Source organism: Aplosporella prunicola (assembly GCF_010093885.1).
Source record: "Aplosporella prunicola CBS 121167 unplaced genomic scaffold K452scaffold_13, whole genome shotgun sequence".
Taxonomy (NCBI): Eukaryota; Fungi; Ascomycota; class Dothideomycetes; order Botryosphaeriales; family Aplosporellaceae; genus Aplosporella; species Aplosporella prunicola.
The window spans coordinates 65,294-88,206 of record NW_022983541.1 but is presented as its reverse complement, the minus strand read 5'-3'; the positions used below and the strand labels follow the sequence as shown (position 1 = coordinate 88,206).

At 53.2% G+C, this 22,913-nt stretch overlaps 7 protein-coding genes across 7 annotated transcripts; 3 read left to right on the top strand and 4 right to left on the bottom strand.

The window, feature by feature from the left end:
• Positions 1-415: 415 nt before the first annotated feature.
• K452DRAFT_30324 (uncharacterized protein) lies at positions 416-1,718 on the bottom strand. The gene has a single exon (XM_033542701.1). The coding sequence runs from the start codon at positions 1,373-1,375 to the stop codon at positions 719-721; it is 657 nt and encodes a 218-aa protein (XP_033397281.1). The 5' UTR covers positions 1,376-1,718; the 3' UTR covers positions 416-718.
• Positions 1,719-3,233: 1,515 nt separating this feature from the next.
• K452DRAFT_298275 (uncharacterized protein) lies at positions 3,234-3,959 on the bottom strand (the record flags this gene model as incomplete). The annotated part of the gene is made up of 2 exons (XM_033542107.1): positions 3,234-3,644; positions 3,735-3,959. 2 exons carry the CDS (start codon positions 3,957-3,959, stop codon positions 3,234-3,236), a joined length of 636 nt encoding a protein of 211 aa, XP_033397280.1.
• A 1,138-nt stretch (positions 3,960-5,097) lies between these two features.
• On the bottom strand, positions 5,098-6,963 carry K452DRAFT_298274 (uncharacterized protein; the record flags this gene model as incomplete). The annotated part of the gene is made up of 1 exon (XM_033542106.1): positions 5,098-6,963. One exon carries the CDS (start codon positions 6,961-6,963, stop codon positions 5,098-5,100), a length of 1,866 nt encoding a protein of 621 aa, XP_033397279.1.
• Positions 6,964-13,284: 6,321 nt separating this feature from the next.
• On the top strand, positions 13,285-14,224 carry K452DRAFT_287526 (uncharacterized protein). Its single transcript, XM_033540495.1, has 2 exons — positions 13,285-13,381; positions 13,440-14,224. The coding sequence occupies exons 1-2, from the start codon at positions 13,319-13,321 to the stop codon at positions 14,118-14,120; spliced, it is 744 nt and encodes a 247-aa protein (XP_033397278.1). The 5' UTR covers positions 13,285-13,318; the 3' UTR covers positions 14,121-14,224.
• Positions 14,225-14,965: 741 nt separating this feature from the next.
• On the top strand, positions 14,966-16,204 carry K452DRAFT_228308 (uncharacterized protein; the record flags this gene model as incomplete). Its single annotated transcript, XM_033536952.1, has 3 exons — positions 14,966-15,098; positions 15,152-15,993; positions 16,046-16,204. 3 exons carry the CDS (start codon positions 14,966-14,968, stop codon positions 16,202-16,204), a joined length of 1,134 nt encoding a protein of 377 aa, XP_033397277.1.
• Positions 16,205-16,837: 633 nt separating this feature from the next.
• Positions 16,838-20,804, top strand: K452DRAFT_333269 (uncharacterized protein). The gene is made up of 3 exons (XM_033545170.1): positions 16,838-17,291; positions 17,348-17,797; positions 17,862-20,804. The coding sequence occupies exons 1-3, from the start codon at positions 17,099-17,101 to the stop codon at positions 20,726-20,728; spliced, it is 3,510 nt and encodes a 1,169-aa protein (XP_033397276.1). The 5' UTR covers positions 16,838-17,098; the 3' UTR covers positions 20,729-20,804.
• Positions 20,805-21,074: 270 nt separating this feature from the next.
• K452DRAFT_30271 (uncharacterized protein) lies at positions 21,075-21,836 on the bottom strand. The gene is made up of 3 exons (XM_033542625.1): positions 21,357-21,836; positions 21,175-21,251; positions 21,075-21,119 (listed from the first exon to the last, which is right to left on the bottom strand). The coding sequence occupies exons 1-2, from the start codon at positions 21,704-21,706 to the stop codon at positions 21,188-21,190; spliced, it is 414 nt and encodes a 137-aa protein (XP_033397275.1). The 5' UTR covers positions 21,707-21,836; the 3' UTR covers positions 21,075-21,119; positions 21,175-21,187.
• Between the last annotated feature and the right edge of the window lie 1,077 nt (positions 21,837-22,913).

Below are 22,913 nucleotides of genomic sequence, written 5' to 3'. Positions count from 1 at the left end.
TAGCTAGCTAGCTATGTCTGTATATACACACACCACACCAGCCGTCTAGAAGCATATCTACATGCATGCAAAAGAAACAAAACCACCAACCCAACCCAGCCCAGCCCATCATCAAACATAGTAGCCCGTAGTAGTAATCCGTAGCCGTCATAACTCATGCAACCATCCATAGCGCCCCAACCCCAACCCAAAGCCAACACAAAACACCCCACCTTTTGTTAAAACAGACACCCCATTTCCTCAACCCTAAACAAGCGCATTCACAGTCTCATTATAAACCGTCGCGTTCAGCGCGCCCCAATCACAGCTCGACGCGCCCGACCCACCATACGTGCATTCCGCGTCGTCCTGGCTGAGCCGGACGTGCGCGAAGCGGTGGTGGTACTCGCGGAGTCTATTTTTAGGGGTGTGGCGTTAGCGTGCGTGCGTGCGAAAAAAGAACGGAATGCGTGCAGCTGGGCGCGCTGCAAGAATATGCTGTGTGACAGGCTGTGCAGCCAAGGGCGGGGGGGTATAGGGTAGGTAGGCGGGGGCATAGATGTACGTACTCGTTCTCCGGATCCCAGATGCGCAGCACCTCGAGCTCGAACGCCGATTCCTTCCATGAGGAGACGTACCAGTTCCACTCGGACGAATTGCAGGGGACCTATCCACAACATCACCAAGGTTAGCATCAGCACCAGAAATCCTTTCCTTCTCCTCTTTTCCTTCACAAGTCTTATTCCGCGCACAAGGCTGAGGAAACACGTACGTAGCCCCTCGGGTACCCATCCATGCGATAATCCCAGCTGGCAGCGCAGTGCACGAGCGCGTGGTTCTTTGCGTCGCTCGCGTCGTCGTTGCTTGCCTTGTCGTCGTCGTCCTTGTCGGCGCTGTCCGCGGCGCTGACGTCAAAGTTCAGCGTGCGGATGTAGTTGCCTGGCTCGCCGCTAGGGTCGTGCAGCACGAAGTTGTCGAGGAGGAATGTCTGCGTGTTGGCGCTGTCTGATGACGAGGCGAGCGTCCCGTTCGTGTTGGTGTTGCCGTTCGTGCTGGTGCTGGACGAGAGCAGCGCGAACACGCTCATGATGACGGTTGTGATGTACATGTTTGGTTGTTCGGGCGTGGGTCGTGAGCGTAGCGTGCGTAGGTAGGTAGGTACAGGACGTGGGTACGGGTTTTTCCTTGTCGTGGTCGTGGGCGGGTAGGTATGGCGCAAACGTGCTACTACTGCTGCTGGTGCTGGTGCGGCTGCCCTTTTTATATCAATGCACGCTTCCGCCACGAACGACGTGATGTGCTGGAGCTGGAGCGAGCCTGCCACTGCGAGCGTGCGGCTGCGGCTGCGGCTGCTCCACCCGGTCCAGCCACTCCATCGCGTATCCCCGATCAGCATCAGCAGCGCGCAGGGACAGCCCGCACGCCGTGTGTCACATGCCGGCGTGACGAAATCGAATCGATACCTATCGTACCTGCACGCCTGCTCCGTACTCCTACCTATGGCGCAGGTCCAGGTCCGGGCCCAGGTCCGGGACCATCTAGACGTCTCCTCTCTCGCAACTCGCGCCTCCGTTCACTCTAGGTACCGAACGGCGAGCGCAAAATCTTCAGCAAGCGGGTACGAGAACCCAAAACCCACCTAGGTAATCGCACGACAAGGCCGTGACTCAGCAGCGGCGCCGGTCCCCATGCGAGCCTGTGCGCCCGGGGCCGCGCCGCCAGGCCGCAGGGCAGGTAAGCTGACGGTGTGCTGAGGCGTGGAGGTCTGGGTGGGATTAATGGGGAGGATCAATTGAGAATTGAGCCGGCGGCGGCAGCGGCGCACTCGCAGGCGGCGCACCCGCCATCGAGGCCGTTGCACGTACGCCCGCGCAGCGCACACGTGTGTACCGTACCGTACTGACTGGTGCTTAAGCAAGCAACAAGTAACAAGCTTATTCCGCGCACCTTGCACCTTGCACCCGGCACGCACGCACGTCCGGGGTTGTGCGCCGAGGTAGAGCCTATTTTTAGGCGGCACCGGACAGCCTAGCGGACGGAAGTCAAGTCGTAAGATGGCCCGGCGATGGTGCCTTGGTACGGCTATTGTACATGTGGGTAGGGTAGGGTTTGCGAGAGGCGGGATATTGGATTGGTTTTCGTGGTGACTAACTGGGTTGGGTGGTGACGGGTGAGGCTCTGTCGGGAGGAGAGCGTGCTGTCTTGACTGGTAGGTAGTTGGTGCTGGTTCGTGGGTGCTTGCGGGTGGTGATGCTTGTCGTTGTGCCTGTGCCTGTGCCTGTGCGTCGTGCCGGGTGCGTAAGGCTGCGGCGCAGGGACGGTGGATGGGGTGGATGCTTCGTTGAGGACTGAGGTTGATGAGGGGTGGTGCGCGACAGACAGACACATTTTTCCCTCACTCTCCATCCCCAATGCATCTCCCATATCCTCAAATCTCCCTCTCTTCAGCCACCCACCACCCACCTCTCATCCATCAACCACCCATCAACCATTTACCCGCCCTCCTCCCATCCACCTACACGACCCCACCCCAGCAGATGCGGCTCAAACCATCAGATCAGACAAACAGCCGCCAACCGGGCCCATTTTGCCGCTAACTACGCGACTAACTGACTGCCCGGCATTCTAGACTGCACGCGCCCGCGCCCGCCGACGTACATATGCACTGCTGCCTAGCCTGCAGCATCCTTCTGCAAGGACGGCTTCGGCCGAGCTCGAAAACTCTCTCCACTGTCGTCAGGCAATATCATCTCTCTCCACTATCGACGGATCGCTAGGTACTATCGTCGGGCACTGATATCGTGCGGTTTCGCGCTTTACGCCCGTACATAGTGCCTGAGTGCTGGCAGGACAGACGTACCTAGGTCAGCGAAAAGGGCACAGCTTACACGTTGAATCGTCACATGAAAACGGCATAATATCTAAATCACTCAGAACATTTCAAACTGCACACTCCACCCATTGCACAAATTGGTTGCTAACACTAGCATTTAGTAGAAACTAACTATTCTATAGCTGGCGCAGTCTCCCGCTCTCGGCCACGACTGCATAGGTACAGTAGCCTGGCTGGTCCTCGCAAGGAGTCTGCGAGTTTGCTCAGCGAAAGAGAAAGGGAAAAGGGAAAGACTCGTGGTCGGCCGTCCTTTGCGGAGAGCGAAGAGCGGAGGCCACAAGTCGGCGTCTTTGATCAGTACAGAAAGACGAGACAGAGGCTACACGACATGAAGTTGGCGAAGGCATCACCGGCGACGAAATCAGCGAAGGCGATTATGGTTCCCAAACATGGTCGCCACCGTCTCCAACGCCTGCGCAATTGCCGCCGCCTCGTGCTCGTCTAGCTCCAAATCGTTGGCAGCACCACCAACCGGACCATCCCCCTCGCGCTCCGCCGGTGCCTCTCCCGCCTCGCCAGGCGCATCCGCATCCATCTCAACGCCTCCGGCCTGCTGCTCGGCCTGCTCCGCCCTTACCAGCACGGCCATCATCTCCCTCAGCTCAGCAACCAAGCGGTCCCGCTCATCACGGCGTCTTACCTGGTCCTGTAGCCCTTGGCTCCTGCGCTCCAGCCCACGGACAATAATCCAGAACCCGGTGCGCTCGTCCTCCAGCCGCTGCTGCACGCCCTGGACCCGGTCCTCGAGCGCGCGGTTCCGTATTTCGAGCCGCTACATCCGGCGCCCGGATGCGGCGCGCTGGGCGGCGAGCAGCTGCTGCTCGTCGAGGAGGAGCTCGTGGATTTCCTCGCGGAGGCGCACGTTCTCCGCTTCCAGGGCGCGGTTCGCCGTCTCTGCTGGCTGCTCGCCGTGCAGGAGACCGTAGATCTCCTCGCGGAAGGTCACGTTCTCGGCGACGAGGGCGCGGTTGGCGGCTTGTAGGCCGCGGATCTCGGCTTCTTGCTGTTGTTCGGGCTGTTGTTGTTGCTCGGTCGTCTGCTGTTGTTGGTTGTCGTTCGACATGTTTGCAGAGTCGTTGTTGGACATGGTTGTGTTGTCTCTGTCGTTCTGCATCTGTGTGTAGTGCGCTTCCAACCAGGCCAGCGCGCTGCAGATATACGTCCGCGACCATCGCGTTGTGCAGCAACAGGTCGACTGAAGCTTAACAACAGCATTGTTGACTACGCATGGCGCACTTGCAAGCGCGCTGGTTGCTTGTGCTTTGTCCTTGTTCAAGGTCGTTGTCGTCGCATCTTTCGTCTTTGTTGTTGCTGGCTGTCTATACTACTGTGTGCGGAACGGTATATCCTGCGTCCGCCTGCCTACACCACCACACGCAGAGGTAGGCAGCTTCCGCCGTGCATAGAACCTGCTATACATACCACCAGCCCACAGCCAGCATGCTAGACAACGCGTCTATACATATACTACTATAGGTAAAGCGGCAGCGACGGTATCTATATATATATATACGAACGGCGTAGAAGGGGTATATAGGCTATCTCAAATCACAGTGTATATATAACACATGGACACTTACTGCTATCGCCCTCTCCCCCTTCCCTCTCTTCCTCTACAACCCACCTCCAGCCCATCGCCTCGTTCGGCTACGCCTAGCTCTTTGCGCGCTCACAAGGCGGCGATTCGAGCGGAGCTTTTCATGTAGCTGGCATGTCCAATTCCAGCAGACGCACGCGTACTCGTGCGCGGTATTGGCGTTCCTACAACACTCGCGCGTTCCGTCACCGCTCGCCCACTTTTCTGCTTTTTCCCGTGGCGCAGCTGCGCAGCAGCTCCATACTGCCTGCCGTGCTGCATACTGCTGTGCTACAAGGGCCGCATATACGTATGCCGGTGCGTGGGCATATCGCCGTACGACGCGAAACGTTCTGGAATGATCTGGAAGGCGCGGATCCCTGCTTGCGCGGTGGTAGTTGTGGTGGTGGTGGCTGTGCTGTGTCGTGCTGCGCTGTCGTGTACGGATTATGTACCTGCATACGGGCATGGATGGGTGGATGGATGCAGGCATGCTGCCTGTACGCGAGGGTGCGGCGGGTCGTCGGATTTCGGGCTGCTCTTGTTGCTGAGAGCGTGAGCTCGCCCATGGACGGCCAGCCAGCCAGGCAGCCCATTGTCCTCACTTTTTCTCTTTCCTTTTCGACTTCTTCACCAGCAGCACCCACCATCACACTGCACCTCCACCAGCACCCCCATCAGCACCCCCACCAGCACCACCATCCAGAGCGCCCCACCGGTTAGCCAGCCTCCACATCTCTTTCCAGAACTCGTCCGAATACGGAAACTCCGCCATCAACCTGTCCACGCTGCCAAGCATGTCCCAGACAGTGGACGCCACACTCCCCAACAGCGCCTCATACCACGCCGTGAGCGCCTCGCCGCGCCGATGCTTCCGCGCAACCGACCACCCCACGCCCAGCATCCAGGCCAGAGCGGGCAGGCCCGCGCCCGCGTCCAGCCACCGCTGCAGCAGGTCCGGCACGCTGAGCAGAGCGCGCAGCTGCCGCGTGAACATCCCTTTCGCGGCCGAGTCGATGCGCACGTCGCTGAGAACGCCCCAGATGTAGAGCTGTGCGGCCTGCGCCACGGCGGCGTAGACGAGGTCGGCGGGGTCGGGGGCGGGGGGCGCCGTCCTAGCCGTGTCGGCGCTTGCGCTTGGGAATGAAGCCTCGTCTTCGCAGTGCGCGAACGCGTACGCTGCCCATTCGCTCGAATTGTTGAGCCGGACTAGCTCCCCCAGGAGGTCGTACTCTGCGACGTCGAGCACGCAGCTGATGGCCTCGCGATCGACGATTGTGTTCCATGGCGGCGCGAGCGCGAGCCCGACCATGTGGATTCGGTATAGGGCCGTGCCGACCGGGGTTTCTGCCAGCGACGGGAGATGCGTGAGCGTTGCTGCGTGGAGTTTCTGCACTGCGCGCTCGAAGCCAAGGGGGAAGCCGAGATTGATGGGGAGGGGTTTAGGGCGGAGAATTGGCATCTTGAGCTGCGCGACACAACCGTTCAACTCGCACCAGAGCAAGGTGCGTTGGCCGAACTTGGTGAATGTATCGATACCGCCGCGGGCCGCAATCAGAGCGTGCATGCCTTTGATGTGGGAGTTTGAGGCAGAGAAGTCGCCCGCAATGCTCGTCCCCGCACCCAATCCCGCTACAGCAGCAACAAAGGACTCGGTAATGCTCTCCGGCCCTCGGCTCGCCTCTGCCCCGGCGGGTGGCATGTTCGCACGCACCGCCGCCATCGTCCGCCCCATGTACGACAAGCTCTCGCGGCTGATCTCCGTCTTTGAGACAATGTCGCGCACAAAAGAGATCCCGTACAGCAGCACCAGCAGTGACGTCTCCTCCTGTCGTAATAGATTCCACAGCGTGTTGTTCCAGTTGAGGCGGGAGCGGAGGCGCTCATTTCCGCTGTTGACGAGGTTGTCGTCGGCCAGCGGCGTCGCGCCAGGGTAGTGGGCGAAGAAGTACTTGATCATCTGGTCCAGATACACCGAGTTCTCGACCGGCAGGGCAGCGAACGGGTCGGCCCGGCCCGCACCCACGCTCCAGACAGTAGCGCCACGCGGAGGCAGCATGGCCACCTGGTGGTGCTGCTGGCCGACCCGCTGCCTCGCGCGACGTCGTTCTTGCTCCCTCCTTTCGTCTTCCCTCGCATTACCACCTTTGTCATTGTCCTTTTCCCTGGCAGCCGGCGGCAGCCCCAACGCCTTATCCCTTTTGCGCCGCTTGTTTTCGTGTACGGCAAGTTGGACGTGGCTGCGCAGGTCGCGCCACGGCGGGTACTGCGTCTTCTGGCCGCCCTCGATGTTGACGAAGACGAAGGGGTCCCTGGACTGCTGTTTGGGCGGCTTGGAAGGACGCACGGGCAGTGGTTGCTGCTGCGGAGGTGATGCAGATGACGATTCGGACGACGAAGGCGAGGAGGTGCTGGTGGGCTGGGAGCCCTGAGAGGAAGAAGTGCTAGGAGTATAGGAGTCGCGGCGCGCAGAGGAAGACGGGCCGGTTGCGGGATTGACCGGTGCTGACGACATGTTCGAACGAACCAATGCGAAACAGCGAGGGCTCGGGGTCGGCTTTAGGCTGGTGGGGAAGAGCAGGCGACAAGAAGGTTGAAATGAGGCGTCGGACCGGCCCGAGAGGATTTTGACTTTTGGCGCATCGATGGTATGTAAGGTTAAGCGTAGGTTGTACCTGTGCTGTCGAAGCTTCTTTCATAGCAGCGACTCGTAGTTGTAACGCGACTCGCGGCCTGCGACACGCTACCAATCACCACCAGCTCTGAGAAATTGGCGACCCCATCCAACACGATCTGCAAATGCGGCAGCGTCCGAAACCCCTCTAACCTCCGGGTCGCTCAATAGGTCACACCCCGCTGTTCCTGCAATAGCACCTACCGAGCACAGTAAGCTCTCCGCTGCCTCCCCCTCCACGCTTCGGAGATAAACTCAGAACGAGTCGAAACTTGGCCCCCACGTCGTCCCTAGACTGCTGCCTTGGACCTGCACGGACTGCTCCCCGCATGGCTGAGCTTGTTGGTTTCGGCTGGGTGTGACGACACGACGGTTGGTGGGACTCTCGCAAGAGGGTTGATGATGATGACGACGGGTGTGTTGTGGTCTTCAGGCGTGAGATTCCTGGTGGGTTTTTTTCCTTTTGTGCGATGAGGCGTCGTGGCTTCCACCTGCTTGTGGTTGCTTCTTCGCGAAGCGAGAGACACAACAACAAACATCGATGAAGAGCAAACCAACGGCATCGACAAAGAAAGACCGATAATCACCCTGCCCTGATCGAGACCGTGACAACTGAGACGGGATGCGTCCGCGCCACGTACCCATCGACCCCACGCTGATGTCTTCCCTCACTCTCGCGCGTCATCACGGACTTCTGGCTACCTATCCGGGGAACGCGTCCTTGAGACACGCGTTTGACGTGCTGAACCAGATTCAGCGGGACAAATGGAGAGACAACGGGCACAGGGGTTTCAGGGTGGGGCTGTGAGACGAATTAGGGCCTAACAATATAGGTCAGCGCAGACTGCAAGTGGTGTTGGCCGTTCCGTCCACGTGCAAACAACTGTGTCACCTCCACATGGTAGATTTTGGGATCACAACGCTTGTCGCAGCCTGCCGAAAACTCTGGTTTACTTAACAGTCTACTCACTCACACGTCTTTTCTTTCATTGTTGCATCTAGGCTACCTACGAGTACGGCTTCTTCGGCTACATAGAGAGGCACGCACGAGCGCCGTAGTACACGATGCCACGCTACACGACGATTCGTTACACAATGCGTCGATGCACGAGACTGTCCACCTTACGCAGCTGAGAATAGTGAGTTTGAGATTGAGGGAGCGCAAAATGCTTTCTTTAATGCGTGGTTATCTGCGGAATATTTATGTTTGATTGTTGTGTAGCTTGTCAAGCACTAACATATAAACAGTAATATATCAAGAATGTATTTTCTAGTGATAGGGCGACCTCACACCTCTCATCAAGGGAGACGAGTCACTACCTGCAAAATTTCTACGCAGTTACGCACGCCACTTAGCTTATTCAATTGTTTACGCTTTCCTGTCTACTGACCGTACATCCGGCGGAGTTGCTGGTATACTGAGAATCCAGTAAGAGTGAGAGCAAGAACACGAAAAACAACGTAGGCTTGGGTTGTCCAAACGCTTACGATTAAGAGACACAGACTCCACGAAAACCAGTCTGTACACTGTATTTCTGCTTATCACCTATAAATGACTCGTAACTTCCCGCCTATCATCTAATTTCTGTTCCCGGCTGATTCCTATTCATGGTTTGAATCCTGTATCCCTCCCCTGCTTGTGTCACCAAGGCCTATATTTGCCTAGAAAGCCTCTTTAGTTGCCTGAGCGAAAATTTCATCCCTTCCCTTGTCGCCACCACTGTCTTCCTGGTTGCCAAGACATCTTTCCATAATTGGTCAAGGAAGCAAGCATACTATATCCTATCACGAATTGAAGCACTTACGCTTCCCCGTCCATGTTAACATCGTCAGAGCCTATACTTGCTTTGGAAGTCTCCACACTTGCTTGGGCAAGCATTTAACATCGTATCCTTGCTTCCCTATATGACCCAGAAAGAGCTTGCTGGCAACTACAAGACAGTGGCCGGTAACACGCGGAAGGGACAGTCGCGGGCGTGAATGAATACAGCGACGTTGCACCAAAAAAACGTGCTCTGAGGCTGACGGTGATGTAAAATGCTTCTTCTCGTAAACGTATGACCCGAGGGCTGACATGCATCATCTACGAAAGTGCAGCACCTCTTTTTAGATTTGTGGGTTCACCGGGTGGTCGAATAACCAATGGGGGTTTGCCGATCCAGAAGGTTGGCTTCCATGGCTGAAGAGCTCGGAACGTTAACTCGCCGAAGCAGGTCTCAGCTACAGGGGACTTTTCCAGCCATAAGGAGCCTACGACAGCTGAATACTCCACTTTAGTGCATAAGCCCCTTGCTCGTTCTTTGCGCCATCAATAAAGGCGTGCTGATGCGTATGCAGAACATCGGGAGTTGTATGCACATAACCCCGCTTGTGTAGCCGACCTTCCTATTTACCCTTCCTATATATTCCCACGACAGCCTAGAAGTCGGCATTTAGCCCAACTCCGCTCTGATGATATCCTTCCGCGCCGAAAATTTTCACTGCATCCGCAATGCCTAGACGCCCTTATATCGAAGACGAAGACGGTTCACCTCCACGGGGGCACACTCCTATCGAAGACGAATCAACTCCACAGAGACACACCTCTTTCAAAGATGACCCCTCTCCTCAGAGTGATACTTCTGTCGAAAACTCTCCCTTACCCATACGGAGGAGCAGTATCGAAAACAGTTCCTCGCCGCGGAAACGCATCTCTATTGAAGAAGTTTCTATTCCGCAGACCCGCGCCTCTATTGAAGACGACTATCCTCTACGGACGAGGAGCGGTACTGCAAACAGTTCCTCTTCACAGAGTCTTTTTTCTATCGAAGAAATTTCCACTCCACAGAGACGCGCCTCTATCGAAGGCGACGCTCCTCAACGTCCACGTGACCCAACTGAACACGACGATCACCTACGGGTAGTAAGACACAATACTGAAAATACTTCCTCACCACGTAGACGCAGTTCTACGGGGTTTCATGTCGTACGGGGTCCGCGGAGGTCTACATTTGAGAATAGGAACTCAGAATCTGCAATTCCATCTAGGGAGGACAGATTTCGCAGCGGAAAAGCAAGATCCCGTTCCTTGTTGGATTCGGAGGACGAATGGAGAGACTCGAACTCTGATACAGTATCTGAACATATATTCCGTGTCAGCAGGGCTCAGACTCGGAGGGGTGAAAGGCCTCGATCGTACCGTGGAAACAGGTACCTTGTCTTTCCACGAAGTCTTCGCCTGAAGGATTCCAACACACCATTCAAACAGTCGAACCTAGCAGTAGGTACGTTTGAGGGACCTGGTTCTGAAATGAAAGCTAGCTCCCACCGATCACAAGATTTGAACATTCTAGCGGCAACATCCTACTCTGACAAGCAAGATGACGGCTTTGTCGAATTGAAGGGCACACGTGAGCCTGTTGGAGGGGAAAGTGGCTTCATTCGTTGGCGGTAGGTCACACAACTTCTAAGGCCAGTAATCCGCTGCTGACAGGCCTAAGTCATATTCAAAGTCAGTTCATGGACCTCGCTAAATTCCAGGTAAGTGATCTTTATTTGCTCGGTGAAAAACCACTATCGATAATTAATATTTTCTCCTGTAGCGTATGGTTGAAGAAGACCCTCATATCTCCCAGAATATGAGCTTGGTAATTACTCGACTTATGGCAAATGTGCGCGATGAGCTCCTCAGAAGCACTCCCAACGGGCACTACTTACTTTCAACATCTATTCGGGGTGATGCCGAAGACCCTGCAAAAAAGGACAAGGTTGATTATACAGCAACTTGGCTTTCGTTTTCCTATTTTTCAGTGGAAGATGAAATTCATGACAGAACCGAGCTGAAACACTCAGTACCTCCCTATCCTCTCAGGACCTTACTGCAGTCATACTACGATAACCAGAGCACTAAGGCACGTGACAGTAGCCAGTGCCTCAGAAAATGCGCATCAAGTACTACCAACAAGCTTGTATATGTACCCCAGGTTTGGATGCTATTTGCAGGAAATGGTAAACCCCACGGGCAAAGCTGTGGTACTCCATAAAATTACCATAAACGCTAATATTTTGGGCAGATACGATCATTTCATATTCCCGCGCTACACTCGATGACTTGCTATCACCAACAATTACCCAGAAGACAGTCACTATAGCCGGTGGTCCTGAGGTATTGAAAGTTGTTGATCCACACAGTCGTCTCTTTTTCTTCGCAGTAAAAGACTGTGTACCGCTCTCCGTAGGTACCCGAAAGCTTAAAGATCTGCTACAAATATACTTGGTTAAGTTAATGATCTAACCTAAGCATTACTTTAGTTGTTCAAAGACCTTGTGTCGTCAACATGTTTAAAAGATATGAACTGCAACGTGGATAACGACTGTTGCATCACAGCCGGCGATCTGACAATCTCGGACGACCAAACTTGGTTCGGTCTCCTGGAAACTGCAAAAACCTCAATCCTAACAGTCAATGTCTCCAAGGCTCAAGACAATAGGGATAAGGCGATTACAGTACACGGCTTAGACCGAGGCTTGCTGAGAATTGAAAACAATATTCGGCGCCAGAGAGTTCTTGATTTGAGCAAAGATGGCCTTATCGTGAACAACACCTCTTCAGTGCCATCAAATTACAACCCAGAGATGTATCGTTTATCTCTAAATGTTCCAAATACTCCGCTCCAACTTAGGGGTTTTGCCCATGACCATGGTGCAAAAAGTAAACCGGGGACTAGTGGCAAAACATCTTCTTTGCAGGAACCAAGCAAACAACCTCGCAAAGAGCAACACGATCACCATGTTGAAAAACCGTCCGATGGAAGTTTACGAACAGAAGATTTATCCAAAGATGTTCTAAAAGATATCCACCCAGTTCCTCAGGACAACGAAGTGGAACTTCCCTTTCTAAAATGGAAATTGAGAGGACCAGCTACCGAAGGCTCTCACCTGCAGCCGAAACAGGAAGACAGCGATCTAAAGAGGATGCACCAGATACTTTCCACTTTGGATTCCAAGATTCGGAACCCCAAGTACAAACTTGTCGATGATCCGTATTACTACGACTTTCTTGGAGAATACAACAATGCTCAATTCTATCAGGAAACTTCTTCTATGACTTTCAAACAACTAAATGATCTAATGGTACACAACGGCTACACATCATCGCACCTACAAAAACCCACTGCAAGCCATCGGACGGACACATCAAATGATGACCCTGTGTCAAACACTGATCGATCTTCGGCAAAGGCACATTATAATCATCAGAACAATTACGCCAAAATTCAGCGAGACGAAATGCACAAGATACTAGAGTTTCTTGTTCCAACGGCAATGAAATTGATTTCATTGTTTGTACAACCACCATCGTATCCGGATCAGCTACTTAGCAAAGTCTGGGGAGCGCTTGTTGATCTAACAAAAGTAAGACCACCAACTCTATTATATAAATCATGCTAAATTGAGGTTATAGACCGGTTTGATCGACGACGTTAGCAGCTCCGATGGACAGACGGATTCTAAAGACCAAAGAGAAAGTCCAACTTGGGTCATACGTCCAATGCACCACAAACAAGCAACCGCGTTAGCAGGTGAAGGTCTGCCATACCCAAGGGAACCGTTCGAGTCGTGCGGATATTGCGCTTCAGGCATTGAATACCACTCTTACAGCGCAGCTATGGAACACCTTCTGGAAAACCATTTCAGGGCTTATCGAAGTTCGCACTACGATACCACTGCAGTTTCGTTTTGGGTTCGGACTACGCGACAAGGTCTCCAGGAAAAACGGAATGCTATACGTATCCTATTTCTCGACCTGTGCAAGACGAATATCAGTAAGATTTTCGACAAAGCCCTGGCGATATCAAAAGTTGTTATTCATTCAACAAAAACCGAAGGCCTTCAGAAACCCGACCACGCACTGCCGGCTTCATTGGCCCATGCTTTCGAACAAACAGTTGTCTTTCTTATGGCGGCAAATCGTACGTTGCAACTGATCAACCAACGTCTCGCATATGTCACAATAGGCAAGTCAAGCGAAGCGGAAACCAAAATCAACAAGTATCTGGAGTGCATAAACTACCTTGGCTACGAAACCCAAAAGTCTATTGCCTACGCCCTCAAAGACGTAGTACTTTTAATTCGCACGGATGCAGAAACAAATACCGTCAATTGTGCTGCCGTGGGTTCTCATTTTTTGGGACTTGTGGTGTGCAAGAACCTATATATGAGCCCATTATACGAGGGAAAGCGTGTTCGAGAGCTCTACGAGGGTTTCACTTCAACATTGGTGAGTCAGATAGAATCACATGAAGGATATTACCGCTTTTCTAATCAATATCCTACAGCAATACAAAGCATACCACAAACCTCCCGGGAAACGCCTGATAGGGGAGGTACAGACATTGCAAGAAGAGATTTCGGCATGTTTGAAAGTCCTTCAAGGACAGGAAGAGTTCGCTGCAGACTTCAAAGCCGTCCTATCTCCCCGAAGTTTTCGTATATCGACCTCGTTCCAAAGCCTACAGTACCGCGAATTCATAAAGCCGGCTGCGAACGCTTTATTGAAAGATATCAGAGACGAACGAAAGAAGTTGATGCACCTTATGGGAAGGCTAAACATGATCGAGCAAAAGGCCCGCTACCGCATCGAGCTCCTCGAAGAAGACAACAGCAAAGCAATCTTCATCTTCACGCTCGTCACCGTCATATTTCTGCCTCTCTCCTTCGTCACCAGCTATATGGGCATGAATACGGCAGACATCCGAGACACGAACAAAACCCAGGGTACTTTTTGGGCCGCGGCACTCCCGACCACTGTTGTCGTCCTTTCCGTTACAATGCTACTGGCGTATAACGCTAGTGCTATCCGGGAATGGCTTTTTGACGCCCGGCTTGAGTGGTCGGAACACAGGCAACGACCACGTCGGGGCCATGCTGGAAGAGTTTCGTTTGGGTCGCTTCATTTTGCTAGCTGGCGTGGTGGCCGCAAGAGAGATGATGGCGATCCGGGTGCTGGGCCTGTCTAATAGACGACCGGAAAAGCATTTTCGTAGTTTGCTCTTATTTGTTTTGTTATATTTTCCTCTCTTTTCTCTATGCAGCACAGGCCGCGGCTTCCATTTTGTAGCCTTCCAAGCTTCTGCGAATATACTACGGAGAGCAACCGGCTGAAATAACCGAGGAATATCTTTACTATCATTATCGTCATCAGAATGAGTCCGTGACAGCTTCCTCCGCCCACACTTTCTCTTTTAGCCGCAGCAAGCTGTCAATGTCATGACCGCATGCACTTAGCCAGCCACACCAGCTTGCAATGCCCGTGATGTTCTTCCCCATGCGGCAATGTGTTTCGCTCATGCACGTCCTCCTGCAGCTCTCATGTATGGTTCTGCGGAAGCAGAAGCTCCAGGCTTGCCCTTCTCTTGACCTTGCAAGTTATGCCTCTACCGCTTCGAACCATCGAGTTGTATCGTCCTCAAACGCTCGGCAGACCATTAGTGCCACCGCCTCACACTTAGGGAATTCGGCATGTCGTTAGTTGCGGCGCGCATGCCGACTTCTCGCGAAGCTGCTGTGTCGTGACGTCGCCGTTTGCTTGGTTAAGCCGCAGGTACGATTCTCACCCTTCTCGCGCGGCCCTGAAAGTCATGGTGAAGATGTCACTAATGAATTGAAAGAGCTTCCCCGCGTTGACGAGACGAAGTTGACGGAACAACTCCGAGACGCGTCGCGAAAGGCCGTCGTGTCTCGGGGCTGTCCGAGCTCAGCACTGACGTCGCCGCGGAGCGTTCCGCACCTCAACCTCAACAACCAGAAGACAAGCAGGTACGGACTTTCTCTCCCCCATCATCTGTTTATACAAACAAGCGCAATGGGGCTGAGACTTCTACAGCGCCGACTCTTCAGCAGCGCCGCGGCGGCCGGGAAGCCGCGTGTAGCGGTGCTGTACCAAGCGCTCGAACCACCCGTCATCAATGGGGTGCGCAAGCCCAAGAAACCCGGCGGTGCGTCTTTCTCTTACCAGACTCTAGATATTGTATACTGAATCAATGCACAGGATACCGCGACTCCGGTGCCGACATCGCGTTCGTGCTGCGCTCACAGCAGCGGGCACAAGTCCTCACGCCATCAACCCCCGACCCCAGCAACGACAGCAGCTGGGTCTTCCCCGACCACGAAGAGGGCATTCTCAATGCCGTACAAGCAGGTGCCACGCACCTCTGGGCGAACACGATCCTGTTCGCGGAACACCCATTGCAGATCTCGCGCGCGCTGGACCGCTACCAAAATGATCTCCGGGTAGTAGGCCAGCCGCCCCAGCTAGTCGAGGCTTACGACGACAAGAACTACGTCAACAGCCTGCTGCGACGAAGCAGAGATTTCACGATACCCACATCGTGCATAATCGGGGAAGGGCAGGACCTCGAAGCTCTGCTTAAGAAGAAAAACCTCGCTGTGCCGATTGTCGCAAAGCCGATCCGAGGAAGGGGCAGCCACGGCGTGAAGCTCTGCCACAGCAACACCGACTTACGCGCGCACGTAGAAGCTCTGTGGAAGGAATCGCCGCAGGTGATGCTGGAACAGTATCTTTCGGGTGAAGAAGCCACTGTGACAGTCATGCCGCCCAGTGCCGAGAAGCCGGGATATTGGGCGCTGCCCATCGTCACCAGGTTCAACCACATCGATGGCGTGGCGCCTTACAACGGCGTGCGAGCCGTGACGTCGAATTCGAGGGCGATTTCTGACAAGGAAGCTTCTGCGGATCCGGCGTATGCGCGTGTTGCTAGGGAGTGTGAGGGTGTGGCGAGGTTGTTGAAGACGACTGCCCCGATTAGGATTGATGTGAGGCGGTTTGAGCCTGACTCTGGTTTTGCGCTTTTTGACATCAACATGAAGCCAGTAAGTGGTTACTAACCGTTTCCAAAAAGAGCTGTCTTGCTGATCTTCGTAGAACATGACGGGTCCTGGACGGCCTGGTAGAGAGGACCAAGCTAGCTTGTCTGCGCTTGCGGCTGCTGCTGCTGGGTGGGGTTACTCACAGCTTCTTGAGAAGATATTGCGGTCGACGCGGACTTTGCACGAGCTGCGTAGTACGAAGTTGCCTGTTTGAAGCACGGAACTTGGGACAGTTATCACGCACTGGACTTTTGACGGAATCAGTAGAACAGCGACTGTGACATCTATTATATATCTTCGAAGGCTCTGCCTGGACTTTTTCCAATTATTTCTTTAGCCCGTCGATGCGAGTCCTTAAATATATATATATATATTTTTTTTTATTTTTTTATTTTTATTTGTCTTCTGGCGTGTCTACGCGTTCGAGGTCTTCTGCGTTTTGTTTTTTTGAAAATGTGCTAACCCGGGACGGCACATGAAGGTGGTCCATTGGCGGAGCAGAAAAAAGATGAACAAGAAAAGAAAAGATATGGACTCGCACCGGAGATAAAGCAAGTCTGCATGTCCACGGCCAGTGCTGACTCATTGCTTTTTTTGGATCATCATCATTTCATTGTGGTTACACACAGGCACAGCCTTGCCAAACCTTCACGCTGACCGTCAGATCTACGTACATCTTTTCTCCATCGCTCCCGCCTGACCACGTTGCGACCGCTTGGTTGGGCTTGCATCCCTGTCATCCCCGCATTTTCGCTTCAGCCTTCGCAAGGCGCGTCTACAGAAATAATCTCAACGCTATCAGGATGGCGTTCAAACCAATGGTCGATTGCTGTGCGGAAGGTTGCCACTATGGCGTACGCCTCTTCTATCTGTAGGTGCAACCTGACCTATTATTAAGCGCCCTCGTGCGATTTACATGGTTTCACATATGTACAGCGCCTCTTTTCTAGGCAGATAAGCCTCGACGTGGGGGCCGTTTGGCATGCACCACAGCGAGAAAGGGTCATTTGAGCCCAACTTGCGGCCGGCCTTATAGGATGCTGGCTTCCCTGGGAAGCGAAAGTAGTGTTCTCGAAATTATCCGATAACCCATGTTTAGGGCCACGCAATGATGGCTGGCAAAGGATCCCGGCTTTGGACGCCTATTTACCTACAACGGAAGGTTCTTGTTTTCTTTATTATTGTTTTCGTTGTTATTATTGCTGTTCTTGCCATTTTGTTACAATATTCGAACACGCATCAAGGGTTTGCGTCCGCAGATCCGAAGAAATACCTTCTGTGGCAGTACGGGCCGACTGCTGGTATGTAATGGAAACCAGCTCTCTCAACCTCTTTTCATTATAGCTGACTTCAAAAGTCTTCACCATTGTTGCCGCGTTTTGGGGCCAAGTAGAGTACAGAACTAAGCAGCTTACCCCGTGGAAGCTGATAACGCAAAGCCCTCAGCCTGTGGGTCGGAGCCTGCTACTGGACTTTATCTCTCCTCTCGGGATCACTACCTTCATCGACTCCCTGACATCTCTCGACCTTTTACCTGTTTCTGTAGCTGTCGGTGGAGGATTTGCGCTGAAATTAATTACCATCTTAAGTACTGGATTGTTTGTCTTGCAATACACAGCCATCAAATTGCCCACCGAAAATATCATCGCAACGAATGCCTTTGGAGGCAGCAACACTACCTCTTTTGATGGCGATGGTGTTGATCACCAAGCCTTCTCCAGGTTGTACGGGATTAACAATTTCAGCCTACCGTTCCCTTCTGGAACGACGGCACGATACGCATATCAGAATTTTAATGTTTCCTCACGTAAGTACAAACCCGTCGAATCTGACTTTTCATGATCTTGCCCTGGCTTATTTTATATTCTTAGTACCAAGTACAAATGTGGATCTTATTGGCAAAGTCGATGTCTTCCACTCAAATCTCGACTGTGAAATTCTACATCTACAGCATGCCGAAGGCACCAACACTGGTGCAGCATTCCAGCTCACGTTCAGATTCCATTCCGAGACATGTGGAGACCTCGAATTGCTGCCCACTCTCGGAGGCGACTACTTCTCAGAGTGGAAAACTTTTGAAGCCGAAGAAATGCAATGTTCGGACAACCAAACACGAGTCGCAATGAGTTTCGGTACAACTACTGTGGAAGACAACTCCGATGATATTCCTCTCGATATGATCAACTCTTCAACAGTGCTATGCCGGGCAGAGTATGGCATCTCTCCTGGAGTAGTGGTACTGAACACCAACTCCTCGGTCATTGAAACTCCGAAAATCAGCATACCATCCAAAAGCGGTTCCTCAAAATTGCCCGGAGTAAAGCCAGCAGATCTACTTGACGCCTTGTATGAGAATTGGTTGCTCTTAGGATCAGCCAAGTCAGCTTTTAACTCCATCGAGTACCTAGCGGACTATGTCTTCCTCGTGATGCCTAGCGTAACCTGGGATGATTTAGCAACGAACCCTATTCTTCTAGCCAATGGAACGGATGCCTTTTTTCAAGCTTTCTCCGCTCAGCTTGCAAACATTTACTTCATGGAACCTGCCAATCAAACCATTGAAGGATGGACCACACACATGGAAAACCGTCTCACTTTCAGGGCGCTATCTTTTGGCCTCATTGAGGGCTTTCTGGTTCTCATGATTGTACTGGCAGCATTTATGGTATTTTTAGCTCCAGGAGAAAGTGTTTCACGGGACCCCGGACCAATTGAGGGTACAACAGCCATTATTGCTCGATCTCCTGCCGTTTTGGATAAACTGGAGGGTACAGGAGCTTCCGGTCTCGCAGTACTCGAATGGCGACTGGCTGGATCAGAATACACCAGCGAGGAATCCGACAAATCCTCCGGGTCTCAATTTGGCATCGTAAAAATCTTTGCGCCAGAAGATAATGCAAAGGTACGAGAGCAGGCTGTTGAGCAGAACGAAGAAGAATTTGATGGCGCCAGAAAAATCAACTGGTATCGTCCAATGGCGGTAAACCTCCCAGCCAAGCTTGTTATCACACTGGTACCGCTGGCTTTGCTTATCATACTTGAAATCTTCTATCAGGTCAATCAGAAGAACAACGGGATATGCGACCTTTCCTTGAGCGATTATATTCATTATACCTACACCTTGATTCCCACCACGATTCTAGTTGCCGTTGGGTTACTTTTCGGGAGTCTGGACTTTGCGGCCAAGATCTTTCAACCTTACCAACTCTTACGTCGGGGATGCGACGATGGTCCTTTGGGAGAAAACTACCTTGGCAAAATTGGTTTGCACTGCATCTGGAGGTCTCTTTGGCGGAAGCACTTTGCAGTGGCAAGTTCTTCGTTGGGAATGTTGTTCGTGCCACTCCTTACCATTGCAGCAAGCGGCCTATTTTACGCTGAAGCGCTCCCGCGGACTTACGATGTTCAACTTTCCCAAACAGGCTCTTTCGAAGACATGTTCCCGATAAGAGGCTACGGTGGCGGCGCTAACGCTGTTGGTTGGGACATGGTGAACCTTCTTCTAAAAGAGGATTTTGATGAGCCCCTTTTCACGTACAAGACGTTGGCATTTCCCAGCCTGGAGGTTCCGTCCCTCCCCGCTGAAATCCCCGCTGAGACTGTCAAGTATGGTTCCATCGCCGCTCGAATTCCAGCGTTTCGCGCCCGATCAAACTGCACGTCGGCCGGGATATCCAACGTTACCTACGGATATGATTCCCTGTCGTTATCAACCCCAAGCCGGGTTATCAAAGACGTGTTCTTCAATGTCTCTCTACCAGAGATCTGCGACACCGACTCGCTCAGCATTACTGTCTTCGACAACACCACCGAAGATATCCGCGACAACGGCAACAACTACATCGGCGACTGGATCGACCTATCCATCGGCAAGAACCTCGGCGACTGGAGCGACGGGTGCCCCACGAATATTGCCATTTTCGGCCAGGTCCGCGACGGCAACGCGACGCACCTCTCGCCGCTTCTCTGCACGCCATACCTCGAAACGGTCGACGTCGACGTCGTGCTTAACGCCAAGGATCTCTCGTTCAACCTGACTGCCGCGCTCCCCTCGCCTGTCGAGACGACTGCCTCGTTCAACAGGAACTTGTCGTTCTTTGCTAACATCCCCGACGAACTCATGGTCGTGTGGGCGGATACCGTGAAAGGCGCTGCACGCATCAACAATACGGTCGTCGACGGCTTCTTCGCTGGCCTCTTCCACGGCTCTGATAGCGTCAGCCCTGCCGACCTCCTTGCCAACGACGACGCAACGCACGCACAGCTGCGCGCTGCCATCGACACGCTGTATGGCCGCATTTTCGCACAGGTTATAAATACGCAGCGGGTAGCAGTTGCCGAAGCAAAAACACCCATCAACGCAAAACTAACGGTATCGGACCGCGTGCGGCTGAAGCAAAACGGCATCTCAACCAGGGTTTTGGAAGGGTTTTTGGCGGCGATGACCGTGTGCGCGATACTGACATACGTGACGCTGGACAGGAAGGGCGTGTTGCCGAAGAACCCGTGCAGCGTGGCCGCGGTGGCGAGTCTGGTGGCTGGGTCGGATATGTTGGAGAAGTGCTACCCGCCGGGCTCGGAGTGGATGAGTGGGAAGCAGATGAGAGAGAAGGGCCAGTATAAGGATATGGTGTTTAGTTTGGGGTGGTGGCCGGGTGGGAGGTTTGGAATTGATGTTGGGGTCGCGGATAAGAAGGGGCTTTTGGGGAAAGAGGAGCGGGAGGGGGATAGTTCGTAGGGGGTTTTTTTGGTGGATAGCGATGAACACTGCCATTTCACCCACACTGACACGACACGATCGCTGACGTCAGAGCAAGATTATGAGATACCATCACCGGGTCGGTCCGTTCCGCAGATTGCACTACCGTGCTTTATTTTTACCTCGTCCGCACAAAGTCAAACGAAAAAGTTAATCTTATGCATTGATAATCGACCTCTCAGAATGCACTTATCACCCTCTGTTTTTAGCATTCAGTTTCAGAAGCCTGTACAGTTTACCAAAACAAAAACCCCAGCTTTCAACTAGTTCGCTACCCGCCACGGTACCACAACCTCCTCGCCACCCCATTTCCCTCACCCACCACGCCCCACCCACACAAAAGCGCACCACGACCGCCCTGCTCCTTCTCCTACAGCACATTAGTCCCCGCCCAGCCTTACACGCCGCACAACCCACTAACTCACCACCATCACCACATCACCATAACCACCTAATCACGTCTCTCCTTCTCCCTCCCATCCCCACCCTCGCCAACCAACACCTTCTCCCTTTCTCTCCCCCCCACAACCACAGAAGCCTGCAAAGCTTGCAGGACGCGATACTGCTGGAACAAGATATAAGTCTGGAAGAGGAGGACCAGGAGGAGGAGGATAGGCAGCGAGCCCAGTAGGATGAGGACGGAGAGCGGGAGCTCGGGGAACTTGTGCTGCAGTTCGAACCACATTGTCGATTGGTAGTGTGGTGTGGTTTGGTGTGCTGTTTGTTTGGTTGTTTTGTTTTTTTGGTTACGTGGGTTTGGGCTGGTTTGTGGTTGAGGTGATAGGGAGATGCGCGGTGTGGGTGCTTGGGATATGGTGTAGTTGATGATGATGGAGGTGCGTGGTGTTTACGGCTCACGCGCAACGAACGCGGCCTGTGGACACGTGGGCGCGTGCTAAAAATAGAGAGAATGTCATGCGCTGGCGGCGATCTGCTGGAGGACTGACTCGGCTGCATGCGGCGGCGGCTTGAGGTAGTGCTGTTCGTGTTTGGTTCCGAGTGTGGTCGCTGAACGCTTGCGCTGAAGCGACAACTTCTGCACTGACAATCTCTCTTGATGTTGATGAAAAGGGTTATCTCAACCAGAGCATGGCGAATTACAGCTTCTGTTGCTGGATTCTTTTATGCGTTGGATATACGGATTACTGGTTCCAAGCACTGAGCTATATCTTTTAGCTACATGCTAGCAGAAATCCGCTAGAAAGTTTTCCCAAATCCTAATAAGCTGCCCGCTTCGAACGGCCCATCCAGGCAGCCCTTCTTTTGGGCGATGATGCAACAACCCGGCGTTGAGGAGTTTGGGCCGTCGCTTCCTTAGGTTTGGGCTTCGATGTTAAGGATCTGTATAACTCCAGCACCTGGGGCCATACTTTGACCTTTTCGGGATCAAAGTTCCGGACCTGCAAGCCGTCCCTGTGCGTCGCACAAGACAGGATGCTATACACGTCGCCGGAATGGGAAACGAGGTTAAGGTTCGTTTTTACGAAGTCCAGGGTCAGGAGCCGGGCTATGTATCGATGGAGCTTCCATGCAAGGAGGAGCGGGACTTGTTCGCGAGCGGCCAGCGTCCGCGTTCCTTCCTGCACTTGCCACACCTCCGGCGTGCACAGCCGGACGATTTTCTGGCCGTCTCTACACGGGAAATACACTACGGGATACTCCTTTTCTTCGCCGTTGCCGCTTCCGGCCGTTTCTACGTTTTCGATTTCGTCTTCGGGGATCCCGCTGCTCAACCACTCGCTCTCAATCGTCGCTCGGTTCTTCTTGAACTCGGGTTCCGTCATGAATCCTAACACCCGTCCCAGTGATCCACTGACGAGTGGTGGGGATTTCACGTCTTTGATGAGCACGACTTGAGCACCCTTCTTCAACTCCAGCGTCTTTCGCACAAAGCTAGCAGGGTCTCCGCCTTCCAGCAGTTGTTTTCGAGTTGCTTCATCGTCGCCCCAATCCCTGGATTCGTACGTACGTGCCCTGCCGCGAAGCTTGCTCAGTCGTCCAAGATTACCACCCTCAGCGCGCTTTAGAGTGTTCGGGTATATAATGTCGACGGGTTCCACTCCATCCCTGCGGCTCAAAGGTCGGCTCAGGTTTCGAAATTGCTCGATTGAGTTCGGTGAAAGGCGGTTCTCTCGCAATTCGCTGAGCATTTCCTCGAAAACCG